Source organism: Dermacentor andersoni, chromosome 4 (assembly GCF_023375885.2).
Source record: "Dermacentor andersoni chromosome 4, qqDerAnde1_hic_scaffold, whole genome shotgun sequence".
In the NCBI taxonomy this organism is placed as follows: Eukaryota; Metazoa; Arthropoda; class Arachnida; order Ixodida; family Ixodidae; genus Dermacentor; species Dermacentor andersoni.
Genome location: NC_092817.1, coordinates 112,111,590 through 112,125,699, shown reverse-complemented (window position 1 = coordinate 112,125,699; position 14,110 = coordinate 112,111,590). Strand labels below are relative to the sequence as shown.

At 46.9% G+C, this 14,110-nt stretch overlaps 1 protein-coding gene across 1 annotated transcript; it reads right to left on the bottom strand.

The window, feature by feature from the left end:
• Positions 1 to 3,991: 3,991 nt before the first annotated feature.
• On the bottom strand, positions 3,992 to 8,251 carry LOC126537400 (sulfotransferase 2A8-like). Its single transcript, XM_050184410.2, has 3 exons — positions 7,777 to 8,251; positions 5,232 to 5,553; positions 3,992 to 4,435 (listed from the first exon to the last, which is right to left on the bottom strand). The coding sequence occupies exons 1-3, from the start codon at positions 8,148 to 8,150 to the stop codon at positions 4,139 to 4,141; spliced, it is 993 nt and encodes a 330-aa protein (XP_050040367.2). The 5' UTR covers positions 8,151 to 8,251; the 3' UTR covers positions 3,992 to 4,138.
• Between the last annotated feature and the right edge of the window lie 5,859 nt (positions 8,252 to 14,110).

The window sequence follows — 14,110 nt, the reverse complement described above, 5'->3', positions numbered from 1 at the left end:
CATGTTTATGGTGTGTCTTGGGAGTCGGACAGGCCTGAAAAAAAATGCATTCTTAATGCCCCCAGTAGGTTCGAGCCACTCGAAAACACTTAAGGCTGTAGGTTACTCTGGCAAAGAATACAAGACAACTATTGATCTTTTAATGATGTTTGAGCAATGGAAATCCTGGCATGCTTGAGAGCTACACCGATCGACCGCGGTCCTGTATCTCCGTAGTATGCACGTATACGTGTTAGTGAGGGCGGCCAGCATGTATGTATGTATGTATGTATGTATGTATGTATGTATGTATGTATGTATGTATGTATGTATGTATGTATGTATGTATGTATGTATGTATGTATGTATGTAACCGTTTTCTCGCCTATCTGGGTCACTGGGTAGTCCATGAGAGAACAGGTAGCGCGTCGGGCTGCTGTGCTGACGGAACAGGGTTCGAAACCCACATTTGGGCCAGCTTAGGGCACCGAATATGTGTCAGTGCGTTCATGTGTGGCGCTCTCCAACGAACCTTTCACGCCGAAATGGACCACTGTAAAGGCGGGACAGGTAGAGGCGGGCACGCGTTTCGGCGTTGTTTAAGTGTCAGGTTGAAGTTGTGTTCATTTTGAGGAAATTACTACACGTTACATTAATGTAACATCTTTAGGTTGGTGACCACCTAGAGATTACGGGAAAATTCCACCCACAAGAACGCAGTGTAGCGGTGCTTCACCTCTGCGTCCACTCCCGATTATAAGCAAGAATGAGGTTCGCATACATCAATGACCACAAACGGTGCTGTGTGTTTAAAAGAGCTGCGTTTTTCTTTCCGCACGGATATGTCATCGTGTCACCGATTTCAGGCTGAAAGAAATGAAGAAGGCAAATTCATGGGGGATCCGGACATCATTGTTCTGCCAAAGATTCTACTTCAGCTTGAAACAACGAGCTTTTATTTAACAATTAGCACAGAATTTGCCTAAGCAGAGCAAAGGCAATGAGCTGTGAGCGGACTCTAGCTGGCCGGACTTTCTTTCACAGGTGAAGGGCAGCTGCACTGCGTTTTTGTGGGTGGAGCTTGTTCGCAGTTCTTAGGTTGTCACCGACTATAGCTCTTGAATTCTGCCATTTATCATATCAAGAATATGTAACTTTGGATATCGTGCGAGAGTTCATATTTAGGCTCCATGTCATTGGCATATATGAATGCGACTACCTATAACGACACCGTGGTTGCTATTCGCGCGGCTATACGTCAAGAAAGTTAAGTAGTTAACGCAGTACCATACAGTGAGGGAGCACGTATATACACTGCCAGCTAAGGAGATTCGGTGCCATTTTATAACAACTCCATCGGAATTACATTAGGAGAACGTTTGCTTCTTAAGTATGTTTCTGGAGCTCCATCGTCACGATGAGCTATTCCCTCCCACGTTCATGTTTTAACTTATACGGAAGCGTTGACAATCGTCCCTGTTTCCTAGATTTCCTGAGGCCTTGGAGTGCAGCTTAGTAGGTCTCGTCGTCGAAACATGAACACTGCTGACGAAGGCACTTAGATTGTCAGTGACTGCTTGCTACAACCGTGCAGCAGGTCTTCAGCGCAGAAAACCAAAAAGGCATTCGACGATTCGCATTCTAGCTTGGCGAAGGCTAGCCCTGCGTACGCACGTGTTTGTACGTTTAGAGTCAGTGGGGCCACTGGTTTCGGGGCTGTCGAAATGCGTGTCTCATACATTCCCCCAGAGGCGAGTGCCAGCTGCTGAATGCTGACGCAAAATGATTTGCGGTTGTAACTGCATTTGCGAAAATAATTTTTGAAACACATTGTGCGGTTCCGTTAAACGAGCGCAAGGCTGAAGGCAAGCGCTTTCCTCTCTTAAACGGTTTTTGAGCTCAAGGTAACCAGTAGAAGGCAAAAAATAAAAACGACATATGAGCGAAGTCACTGATAGTTCGAAGCAGTAAAAAAAGCAATTGCTTAAGTAAGAATTAACTAGATGATGATGATGATCGCGTGGCTAAACCTACCTGTAGCTGCATCATACCACCACCATCACAGCCATTGCGATCATGATGATGATGATAGTGATGTTCCACGTGAATAAATGCCCGCGTACCCTGTGAGCGTGAGAATCCTCGCTCTTAATGCATTCTCTTCGTTTTTCTGTTTGATCTAGTGCTTGCTGTGCTACTGAATACATGTAGTTTCACAGAAACTACTTGGCTTCACTCGGCTTCACTTTCCCTTTAATAACATTGATTTAATTAACACAGAGAGCCATTGAATATATAGACGACACTAACGTATCTTTAACAGGCAAAAGCAATCGTAGTGTGCAAAGAGAATACAACGCCTGCCTCGGGCAACTATCAACATGAATAAACCCAGACAAACAGCAGTTGAATGTTCGTAAAACAAAGTATATTAGAGAATTTTAAAATAAGGGCCCCAAACGTTTCTGGGCCCCAAGGAAATAGCATCGAAGACACTGCGCATGCGCGAGACACAATCTGCGTTTGTGTTTTGCGTTGGGCGCGTTGTTTCGCAGATTTAGCGGGAGCCCCAAAAGCTGCCCCGAAAGCTTTGAGTCAACAAAAATGGCGGCACTCGTCGATGCGACGGCTCTAACTTAGGAATAAACTGGGATCGATTCGTCGTAACGCGTGAAGTTCGTAAGCTAGGAGGAGTGACTGCGGTTATTGACCTCTTCCAGCTAACGTGTGTAATGAAGATTGATTCATTAGACGCTGATGATTCCAAATTCGATTGTCGCATGGCTCATAGGCATAACGCGGCTTAACTTGGCTGGTGAAGGCACGTAAAGTTCGCTACATATAACTAAGCTCAACAACTTGCGTTGTGACAATAGAATAACATCTAAACTACAATTAAACGCTAAAACAGGAATGTTGAAATTGCTCTTCCTATCATAAACTAGTATACTTTATTTAATTATTTATAGTAGCTTTTCTTTGACGCCGCAGTGGCGCTGCAAACTCAAAGACGCTGTCCGCACACACAAAGCCCTATTCTGAAATTCTCCACTCCTGCGTGCCCCAACGCTGACACTCACAAAGCCCTTTGGGACTCCAAACTTTTGGGGCCCCTATTCTGAAACTCCCTATTATTTTAATAGAGAAGAACAATATAAGTCATACGTCTTTGAACCTGCAATATAATGATGACAGCTCTTTAGAGCGGGTCTTATCGCAGAAGTTCTTTAGAACTGATTTTTGTGAGAATCTTCGAGGGAATACACACGTGGTGGCCCTACGTCCATCCATTGCAAAATCCTCATGTCTCTTATACAAATATAAAGATTACCTGCCCCCACGGCTTAAATCATGTTTTACTATTCGCCTATAGAGTCCTGTTTGCAGTATTGTCTTCTTTTACGGATGGCCTACTGCACAGCGTAACTTTCATATATTACATGGGCTGCATAAGTATGCAATTGGCAGTATTTGGGGCTACAATGACCTGATCACACGTTGTTTGGTTTGATTAGAGCTAAAGTATTACCTCTAATTGATCATAGAAACATTAAATGTAATTGCCTTAACTATTCATCAACAAGACTGCTTAAACCTTGTAGTACTCAACAATTGGTTTGTAATATAAGACGTTTACAACTTTAGACCTTAACATTTTTTATTACTCTTCATATGAGATCACAGTACGCATATTAACTGGAATGCTATTCATTTTTGCTAACAGGTTACTGTACAGATGTCTCGAAAATGGCGCTTGTTTTACGATCTCCACTAAGCAGACTTGACTCCACTTCTGCACGGCTTATATTACCAACTGTTACATGCGATTTATAGTAAATAAACAATAAACTAATTAACGTACATTTTGAATAGCCTATCCCTACAGAAACGTCGTAATTTCCCATGCAAATAATTTACACCTGTACTTGATAACTCCACCCTAACGCCGGAAGAGCACCCTACTAATTACTGGATAAATACAAAAAATGTTTGAAATAAAAAAGGCAGGTGGTCTGAGCAGCACAATATGTATTTAATGAAAGAAATTGACAATATAACTCGACTAAGTGTAAATTTATTCTGGACCTTGATGCTCGCGAATCAGTGCAAGTGCTGCAACCCTTTTGCCCACACACAGGGTGCGCACAGCATCAGCTGTTTATGGCAAGTCGACGTCCTTCCACAGAACATCAAGGGGTTCTTTGAGTACGGCAGCGTTTTTTGCCATCTTGGCCTTCATGCGTTCAATCTGAGACGCTGAGAAGTAATTCTTCCAGTCGCCGACAACTGCTTTCCTTATGATGTATCCGCCTCTGGCTCTTTCTCTCGGCTCACACGGACCGTTTAGCTGCTTCTCGTTTGGTAGCTTGGAATGGGTACAGCCGCTGGACATGTCTCGCTCTCTGGCCGCGCGGACTTCGAGGAAGGTCGCTTTCATCACATCAGCAGAGATCGCCTAATTGAAGGGAAATGACGAAATGGCATTTCACGTTATGTCAGTTTCGGTACCTAGTTTTGACAGGTAGAATCGACCACAGAGTGCACAGAAAAGAACTTAGTGGCCGTGTACGGAAAGGAAATGATATACTTTATTAGCAAGCCAGGAGAGGCATCAACCCGCTTTGAAAGCGACATGTGTGCACAGCGCAAAAGACGGGTACTGAAAGGGAGAACACAACACATGCTCTGGTGGGTTGTGGTTTTTCATATTGCAGTCCTGGGTGGGGGGGGGGGGGGGGGGGGGGAGGGTCTTTTGCGCTATGCAAGCATGTCGATAATGAATCACCAATTCGCCAAAGCTTCCACCTTATCAAGTTATATTTGAAAGTGAACATCAATGTAACATCAGTGAAAATGGCCGCAATGATAAATTGTTATTGCCAAAGGAAACAAATTTTTGTGAATTCAACTACAAGGAAAGCTTTCTCAAGAGAGTTTGTGTGCTAGAATGTTTCGTGATATCAAGCGTTTGTCCCTGATCTTATGCCCGATAGCACAAACTTTCTACAAGGACTGTACACCGTGCATTTTATTCCGGCGGAACATAAGAGTGGTTCGAGAATGCACTGTTTCCTGGACTCATAGCTCTTGCCTTGTTTCGCGACGTCGACGTAACGCCGGAGACTTAGTGACAAACGCACGAAATGTACGCAGAGAAAGCCAAGTACTGTGTCAATGATTGCGATCTCTGTCGAAGCTCAACAGTATGAACGTGCGGGGTTTGATGTTGCCTCAACGGAGCCGCCGCTTACCTGCAAGAATGCGTCCATTGCGGCCTCGTCCTTGCTCAGAGTCATTTCTAGCCCCTTATCGAGAAAGGCCGCAATCCTCAAGAAGCTGGAGCGGGGATCCCCTATCAAGTTCTCGTATGCGAGGACGAGAAAGTTGGGCTTCGATCTTTGCTCCAGCCAGCTTGTCAAATGGTCGAAGTAGTCGTTCGGGTGGACATTGCCGTCAATGAACTGCTCGAAGAAGTCGTCAAAGCTCATGTCGTTGAAACCCGACACCACATTTCGCAAATGGTGGCAGAAGGACACGCAGGTGTCGTACGGGTTACGCAGCACGTAGATATACCTGAAAAAGAAAGTCCGAAGGCTAGCTTTACAGAGCACAGCAAGTGTGCCGTTGAACATAAAAATGGTAGCTTCTTTTTTTACCAGAAACCATTGCAAAAGATTGTCAAAGTAAGTGATAGCTTTCCTACGCGACCCTACTGTCTATCCACAAGCCTCCCGTGAATAACGGCAAACCTTCCGAATGCAATCTGAGTAGACCAGCAGAAGCTTGATGTGGGCGAGTTGTGGTAACATAAATGAAAAAAAAACTGCGCCATAAAGACGCGGTCTAAAAGAAGAACATGCACGATGGAGAGGTGCTGTTCTCCGTACATGTCCTTTTAGTCCGCGTCTTTGTAGCGCTATTTTTTCTTGAGTCGTCGAGACTCATCCGGTAAGACTCATCCGCTCAAGAAATTTTGATACAATAGAGACAATAACTGCATAAAAGGGATGTTTCTGTGAAACAAACCAATATCACACTGCTGCGTGCGTGATGTCTGGTGGTTCGCACCAAGCGCACGGTGACTGCGGCGCAAGCGCCGCATCATCTCGGCGACAACACACGTCGTGTGGCCACACCGATACCTGCGCAAAACAATCAGGCGCATTTCTATCTTTTCCCCGCACCTACGCTTTCTTCTCCGCTATTTTATTGCTCTCCTCCTTGCTCTGGGTACCCTCTACAGTCATTACTTCACCCGTTTTAACGCGATAGCATTAAAGGCCCCCATCTCGCGAAGAATCCAGCGTCCAGCGTCCAGCGTGGACCATCCTCTCGGCAAAAATAATGTCAAAGCATGCACACCCAACCACTCTTTTATCACCCAAGTTGCTCATACCTTGTCTTTGTTTCTTTACAAAGTTGTTACTCGGAATATTGAGAATGACAGTTCAAAACAAATGTAATGTAAAACAAAACACCGACAGCACACGCCTTTTATGTTAGATCGTCTCAGGCTGAAATATTAAAATGTAAAACAGCTACAGGAGATCGGTCCACGCAAGAAATCGCGTTTCTACCAGGAAGCTCGCCTTCGTGCGCAGCGTTCGCCTCCAGCGTTTTTCCGTAAACATTACGGGCACATAAGCTACAGTTGCCGGGAAGCGCGAAATGCAATCAGGGAACTTTGATTGCTATCGCGTTCCTCTCTCAAAGGCGAAGCTTAAGCGTCCTCCTAATTTCTTGCGTGATATAATTGAGTTCGCCCTTAATTAATGCAGACAATGGCTATGTAGGTCCCGGTTTCATTGTGAGCAAAGGGGCGATGCCAGAGCGATGGCAGAGAGGCATGTGCATATTCGACCTTGAATTGCTCTTCGCATATTTAGTGCACTGCAGTGTTTAACGTTTCTGAAGAAAGCAGAACTACCAAAGTGATGTGCGAAGCATGTCAACTTGTTTACAAGAGAACAGAGGAGAAACTAGGTGGCACTCCACCGAAACATATAGACTTATTCCAGTGGAATTTGGCCATACATATGAAAAGTTGGGACCAGTTTGGTCGCCCCTTGCAGCCGTCTTGCATGAAGTTTCCAGTAAAGTTTCGTTTTAATTTAGGTACGTACCACACTGGATCATATTAATAAACATGTCCAAAAATGTGCTCAAATTACTCAGCTTGTTTATACTGCTCGGAGGAGCATAGCACAACCTCTATGTGTTTATGTGCTGCATTTTATGGCTGACACACTCAGATCACCGTACTCGCTCACTTGACGCAGCAGAGTTTACAGGTGCAAATACGGGCGCTTTGGATTCTAGGGCCGTAATATTGTAGCGGTTCCTTTTTTGATGCCATTATTTTTCGCGATTCTTCAGTGGTCAGAGCAATGCTCCGCCCGATTAATCAATGAAATCACTCTACTGTAAGCGGTTGATAATAAGACAGGCTTAGAATCGAGTGGAAGCCGTCACTAGGTTATATCGGTCTCGGATACCGCTATTATGCCCTTTTTGCGCCCCTTTTCGTCGCGTTGTAGTCAGTCATTTACACCTACGATTGTGTTAGGCATGGATGATTTCTACAGACTGATCCTGTGGCGAAAAAAATAATAAAAGAAGTTATAAGAAAAGAAGTGCCCGAGCCCCAACGCCTGTGAACGGATCCTTCTGGGCCTTATGCACGCGGTCTTCAATCCCGCCATCCTTTGATATCTATTCCCCTTATACTAGATCTGCAGGCCTTTCCCAGTTTAAAAAAATAAGCAACAGTTACTTGTACGACAGAGACGTGCATACCTGGCCTTTTCCGAGAAGCGCACGTTCTCGAAGGGCAAGTGTGTCTTGATGACAGCGCCCGGTCGGCGCAGTGACTCGACGGGCTCGGCGCCGGCGATTTCGAGGAACGAAGCACCGGGCATGCAGGCGGCGGCGCTCTCCAGCGGCGTCTCGTCGCCTGCGTTGAGCAGGCGCCGCACCGCGAAGTGCAGCCAGGTTGTGCCCGTCTTCGGGAAGCCCACGACGAACACGTCGCCGGGCCGTGGCTCGTACCGCATCGCCGATCGCAGCCGAGACTCGTCGAACAGGTCGCTGATCAAGATGCCGTCGAAGCGACGAAGCTTCAACGTGATGCCGCCGGCTTGCCTCGAACAGTCCGCGTGGCTGGCGTTCATCGCTCTTCTCAGATGCAGTTGCGCAGGCCGTCTGTTGCAGAGAGTTCTCCTACGAGATGTATGTTTCGGCGTCCAGCTCAATTTTAGCAGGCTTTTATGCGAAGCATGGGCACGTTGCAAGTGCTAGGCGGCGCACTGTCTTTCGGACCCCTAGCGCCATCTGACGAATAGTTGCTCAAATGTGGCAGGATTACTCACGGCGTCAGCAGCTTGCGCTGCGTGTTTGCCGCCCTGTCAAACGGTAGTGATCGCGCGAAACAGCGTGCCGATATTAATTTTAGCCGGGTTTCAGGAATCACAAGATCTTGCCAGCTTTTTTCGTGGAAGGAATTTGGAGAAAGGGAGTCGTCGATTCGAAGCGGGGCACGTGTACGACGTGAGGGAAGTGCTGAACTCGCACGGGTCGGAAGTTAGTGCTAGGTGTATTCCGCAAACGAAATTTAAATCACCGCATCAGCGAGATGCGTGAAGCTCAGCGTAAGTTACGTCGTTATATACGTTGTGGACGCATTAAATTATAGGTGACATTGATTCTTGCAGATCGGCGACAGCAGACAAATCTTAGCGGGGAGCTGCGATTGCCGCGCTGACACCGTAGGGAAGAGCAAGGACGCCGCAGTAGTTGCCCTGTGCATACAGGACGGCAAATGCGACTCCAAAAAATCTCAACCAAGAACGTGGGGCGTACCAACGTCTCGTAAGACCTAGGCGAGGTATTCTAACGTTGCTCTCCCCAAACACAAAAAAGTGAGGAATTTACCAGTTTTGTTAGGCCACGCTGGGAAAATATTTTCGCCCAAGTTACTCGAAGTCCGACACTTCTTATGTTATTGCGATTTTTCAGTGCGTGCAAAGGAGGTTCCAATAAACCACGCCGTCAAATATTTTGGTGATCCCAACTGCCCTCTAGTTGATATGCTGGGCGCAGAAGAGTGTATGCCAGCTGAGCCAGCTGCAACCCCTCCTCGTAGCTCTCAGCAAGCCCTGGCGCTGTTTGAATGGGAGAGGATTGGGAAAGAGTTCCACAGCTTTACTTCGGTAGAGTATGGAAACAAATTACTTTGTTTGCTGCATATGCTGGTACGCACTACAGGTGTCCCGTTGCTGCCATCGTTGCTGTAAAAGCAACGAATTCAGCGTTAACGCATTTGGCATAACGCCGGAACATAAAACAGTCTGCCGTCGGACAAGCGCGAGCCAGCATTGACGCCGCTCTACTTCATACGGTCGGCTCGGAAACTTGTAAAACTTTGTTCCTAGTGAGTTGGTGTACGTGATGTTGCAGCCCACTACGCAGCAGCTCGGGTTGCACTTCAACATTGCTCAGAAAAGGCAACAGCTACGCGCGAAAGAGTGCAGAGGCAAGCTTTCCGATCGCAAGCGGGCCGGTCGTATCCTGCCAGTTGCGCGCTCGCCGCCGCGAGGGGCGTCCTAGTAGGCGCGGGAACTACGTTCGCAACCTGCCTATTGGCCTCGAGCTCCACCACTGGAAAAGCTGGCGCCACTGTCGGCGTGACGTGCTAGGAGGGATCACGTGGACATAGCGGCCGCGTCGGCTGCTTCGGGTGCGCCGAAGCGAGCTGAAAACGAGTTGAAATTCCCTCGTACGCTGCGGTCCTCGCCGGTGTCAGCCTTATTCACACGTAGCCGCAGGACAAGAAGCTGCGTAATGCTTGGCTCGCGAAACATAAAACCGGCAAACAGTCATCGGCTACAACGCGGGTATGCAGCAAGCACAGACGCGAGGAAGATTTCTGCTACGGCGCCCGGTCTGCGATGTTCTGAAAACGCGCACTGAGACGCTCGCCCGAGTCCGCTGCCCGACTAATGTCGTGACGGTTTGGTCGTTGAACTTGTCGATGCTATAGATACTGGCAAGTTCAGTGGAGTGGAAAGGCAGCGGTAAGAAGCACATTTAAAGAAAGCATGGCATATGGTCATGTTTGTGTTATGAATTAATGCGCTAAATTACAAAAAAGGAGCAGCGGGAAATTGCACGCTGAGAACACCGATAAACATACAATGCGACGCAACTCGAGAAATAGTATTGAAAGGTCAAAGAATTTAGAAGAAAAAAAAAGATTGAATCGTCGCGACGGCACATCACAGTCCCCGTAGGCGTCGAAGTCTCTACAATGAAATTATTTTTGAACAGCTGTCATAGCGCCCACGCACCAATGGTTGCTTGTATACTGTCAAATGCTCATATTCTGCGGCCTAAAGCTCATGACACGGTGCGAAAACGCGCGCGCGATGAAAACGAAACAGTGCGCGGACAAGCATGCAGACGCTCAGTCGGTCGCTGCGAATCTGCGCGATCGCTGCACTGAGGCTTCGTTCTATTACACTCCTTTTAGTTATACAAACACTATAAGAACATATTTCACATAGTTTGCTCTCAGCGTTTACCTACTTTTCACGCAAGAAGCCGGTTCGGGAGACTCCATCGCGGCGACCGCGCGCAGTGGCGTTCACTGTACGTATTCGGTAAAGAGATAGCGTCTGTAAGCGATTGTGTGCTTTCAGTTTGTCCAAGATGGTTATTTAGACAGTAATAAACTTCTCTCGTTTCGAAAGTACTTACAGAAATGTCCGGGAGAGCTCGCGCGTGGTGTTTTCAGTGAGCGCTGACAGCAAAACCTATGAGGAGCGCGCCACGTGATCCCTCATAATACGCCAGCGAGGCGCTTCCGATAGATGGCGACTCCGTAACTCCTCGCCGCCAATACTAGCCGCACAACCACGCTCTTCCTTGCTGCGCCGCGCGCGGCCGCATAACTACCATATGACGTCATAACAGCTGCAAAAGCGGAGGCTCAACCCGTGCGCTCGTGGTGGCTCAACTCGTGAGCTACATAGCCGGGTCACAGAACACCTATACAAACTTAGAGAAGGGAAACGGTACCTTCCACAGTGCTACGGAAATAAGCGTAGCGGTGGCGTCGTGAACTAAAGTATGCGACCAAAGCTGGTGCTGTACAACAGGAAACGGAAACGGGGTTTTGCACACGCTTTACCAGGTGTTCTGTGGCTTTACTGGGTTTCTGGCTGCTGCGCCTCGATCGTGCTCCCGCCAGTTTGGTTGCTGTGTAGCAAACGTAGCGCCTACATATTTATGTAGGCGCTACGTTTGCCACACAGCAACCAAACTGGCGGGAGCACGATCGAGGCGCAGCAGAATACATGTAGCGCTGAGTCATATCGAGTTAAGGCACACTCTGAACTGACTTTTAAGGGCATCCCGAGCGGTTTTTCATTTATTACGCCGCCGTTACCCTGAGTTAAATTGTGCCGCCGCGCTCCAGCTGTTGCATTTCGTGTAGGGTTACTGACAGAATTCGGTTTCCAGGTGGCACGATGGCCTCGACTGGAATAAACGCACACGACACCAAAGATTGAGTAAGCCTGAAAATATTTTATTTGCATTTTACAAGTACAACAAAAAGCACACGTCTACGCATCCACACAAACGCGGTTACATAGTCAAGAACATAGTCAAGAAATGGCTCATTAATAAGGGTAGCACAAACGCACAAGAAAGAAGACCTAAGCTACAAAACGTACGGTCGGCTGCTAAGTATAATAATTTCCCTGTCACCACGTGTCACTTTTATACATCATCTTTACAGCACTACCAGGCCGGGTAGTTTGGCGGAAAGAACGCAACAGCTTATACGGCCGTCAGCTGCCTCTTCCTTACGGGTGTCATAATTATCCTAATCTCCGCATCAACGTCGTGCAAGTTCGCATACAGGTATCTGTATCTGAACCATATGTGCCAGCTTAATACACGTGTAGTGAAATTATGATAACCACTGCGTCTTATCAAACGTATTGGTTTTGCAAATGCGCATTACAGCTGACGGAACGACATACTGTAAGTGAAGCACAAGAGAACAAGGACAAAGGAGGATACAACACTTGAAGAAATGAAGAATTAGTAGGCATACAGCAAACAAGCGATGACGGAGAACACACAATGATGCATCGGGTGTTCTGTGACATCGGTTTGCGTACTTACGGTGTTATGGAGATCAACGGCATAAAAACGTACCTTCAAGCGTACTCCCTCAACCTCCGCCGCATTCATTATGATAATCAACGCCTAAACAAAATGAGGCACTATTCTTTGCCAAGAGTAGACCTTTTTACAGCAAGTCTATGTAATGACTCGCAGACGAAACCAGCATGCTTTCGAAAATGTTTTACCGCCGTAGTATTCGAACGCCAACGGCCAGGAAACACATCGATACCAATAGGCTGTCGGTGGTTAATCGAGCACAAAAACCTTGACGCTATGACTAAAAAGCAGCTTCAACAATCAAATAAAAAAAAATCAACTGCCTATTTGCCTGAGGTAAAAAAGCATCCTTAGATACCTCGATTGTTCACGTCAATGGTTTGTGTAAATTAAAAAATTCAGCATGTTCAGCGCCCCTAGCAGAGAAAGCACAAATTAAAGTATTCGACCAAATCACAGTAGCTCCACTTGCGCGCTTACGCTGAAACGCGCCTCGATTGATTTTTCGCCCTCTGTTGAATTTTGTAGGAAACTCTATGCTCTGTTGTACTTGAGAGTGTGCGGGGCCTGGCCGGGTCTCAGCTCGTACGCTCGCCTGCGGTCGCACAGATGGTACTGCGGCGTAACTCCCGCTCCTCCCGCTAGGGCACTGACGTCACAACAGCTGCAAGCCGGGCTCAACTATTGCAAGATGGGCTGGGTGGGAATCGAACCAGGGTCTCCGGAGTGTGAGACGGAGACGCTACCACTGAGCCACGAGTACCACTTTTTTTTTTTCTTTATTGCCTGACTTTGACAAAGAAAGAACATCAGCAGCAATACACAAATCAAAACATAAAAGATACAAAGAACACGTCGTATTTACATACAGCCTGGTAGGGGGCTGGCTTCGCCACATTAAAATTCTTTTAGAGCCATCAGTGGCTCCACCCTTGACAGCCACTCGGGGGTATCGCCGCCGGCCTTCAAAATTTCAACAAAACGATGCACAGTTTCGCGGAAATAAATTCGCGTAGGTCGTGCGTCGGGATCGCAGTAGTATCCTGCCATTCGAGAGCGCCAAATACTGTGGAGGCCAATTAACATTATTAAATCAAACGGAAAACCATCCTCGTTAGTTATGGGTAGATACCGTATTCCATGGGGGTCAAGGGGAAATTGTTTCTTTAACGTTCTTTGTAGTACGTCCCCAAAAAAAAACCCCTCCCCAACAATGAAGAAAAACGTGATCTATCGTTTCTGGTTGTTTGCAGATAAGGCAGTGAGATCCCCATGGAAGAAATAAGCCCTTTTCCTGTAAAAACATTTTTACTGGCAACGTTCCAGTGTGTAACTTAGAAAAAAAAGGTTTTAACCCCTGGCGCAATTTGCATTTCTTTTACTCTCTTTAACACGGCCCTACCAGGACCTCCACTGTACAAGGCTCTGTACATTGGCTCCGGCAGAACGACATCACACAAATCCTTGTACAATTTTTTTCTTTTTGACAGTAGATAAATATTCATTTGAAAACCTCGTTGCAAGGAATCGTACACTTGCGACAACTTCTCTAAAATATCCAAAAATGCCTCCCGTGAGTGTTTCGGTTGAAACAACAAAGTCTGGCAACGCGCGCCCGAGCCTTACTTGGCATGCGGTGCGCAAAAAAGGATCGCTGACGTCACGAAGGAAAAGAAACCTGTTAACAATCTGCCGCAAAAAGAGGTGTCCCAGGCCCAATCCACCATTTTTGACTCCTCTGAACAAATTTGTTCGGCTGCACCTTTCCCATTGCGCATCCCACACAAAAATGGCGAAAATTCGATGCAGCTTCTGTACATTGAGCCTTGCACAATGTAACACCTGCATTACATACCACAGCCTACTAATAAAGAACAGATTGCACACGGTGGCTCTAGCAAAAATCGATAAGTTCGTTCCTTTCCACCTTTCCGCCTTT

Excerpts from the sequence above, each read along its gene's own strand:
- LOC126537400 (XM_050184410.2), bottom strand. The coding sequence starts at position 8,150 with ATGAACGCCAGCCACGCGGACTGTTCGAGGCAAGCCGGCGGCATCACG. Across the intron at positions 5,554-7,776 it reads CGCTTCTCGGAAAAGGCCAG|GTATATCTACGTGCTGCGTA; the intron begins GTATGCACGTCT and ends TTTCTTTTTCAG. Across the intron at positions 4,436-5,231 it reads CAATGGACGCATTCTTGCAG|GCGATCTCTGCTGATGTGAT; the intron begins GTAAGCGGCGGC and ends CCCTTCAATTAG.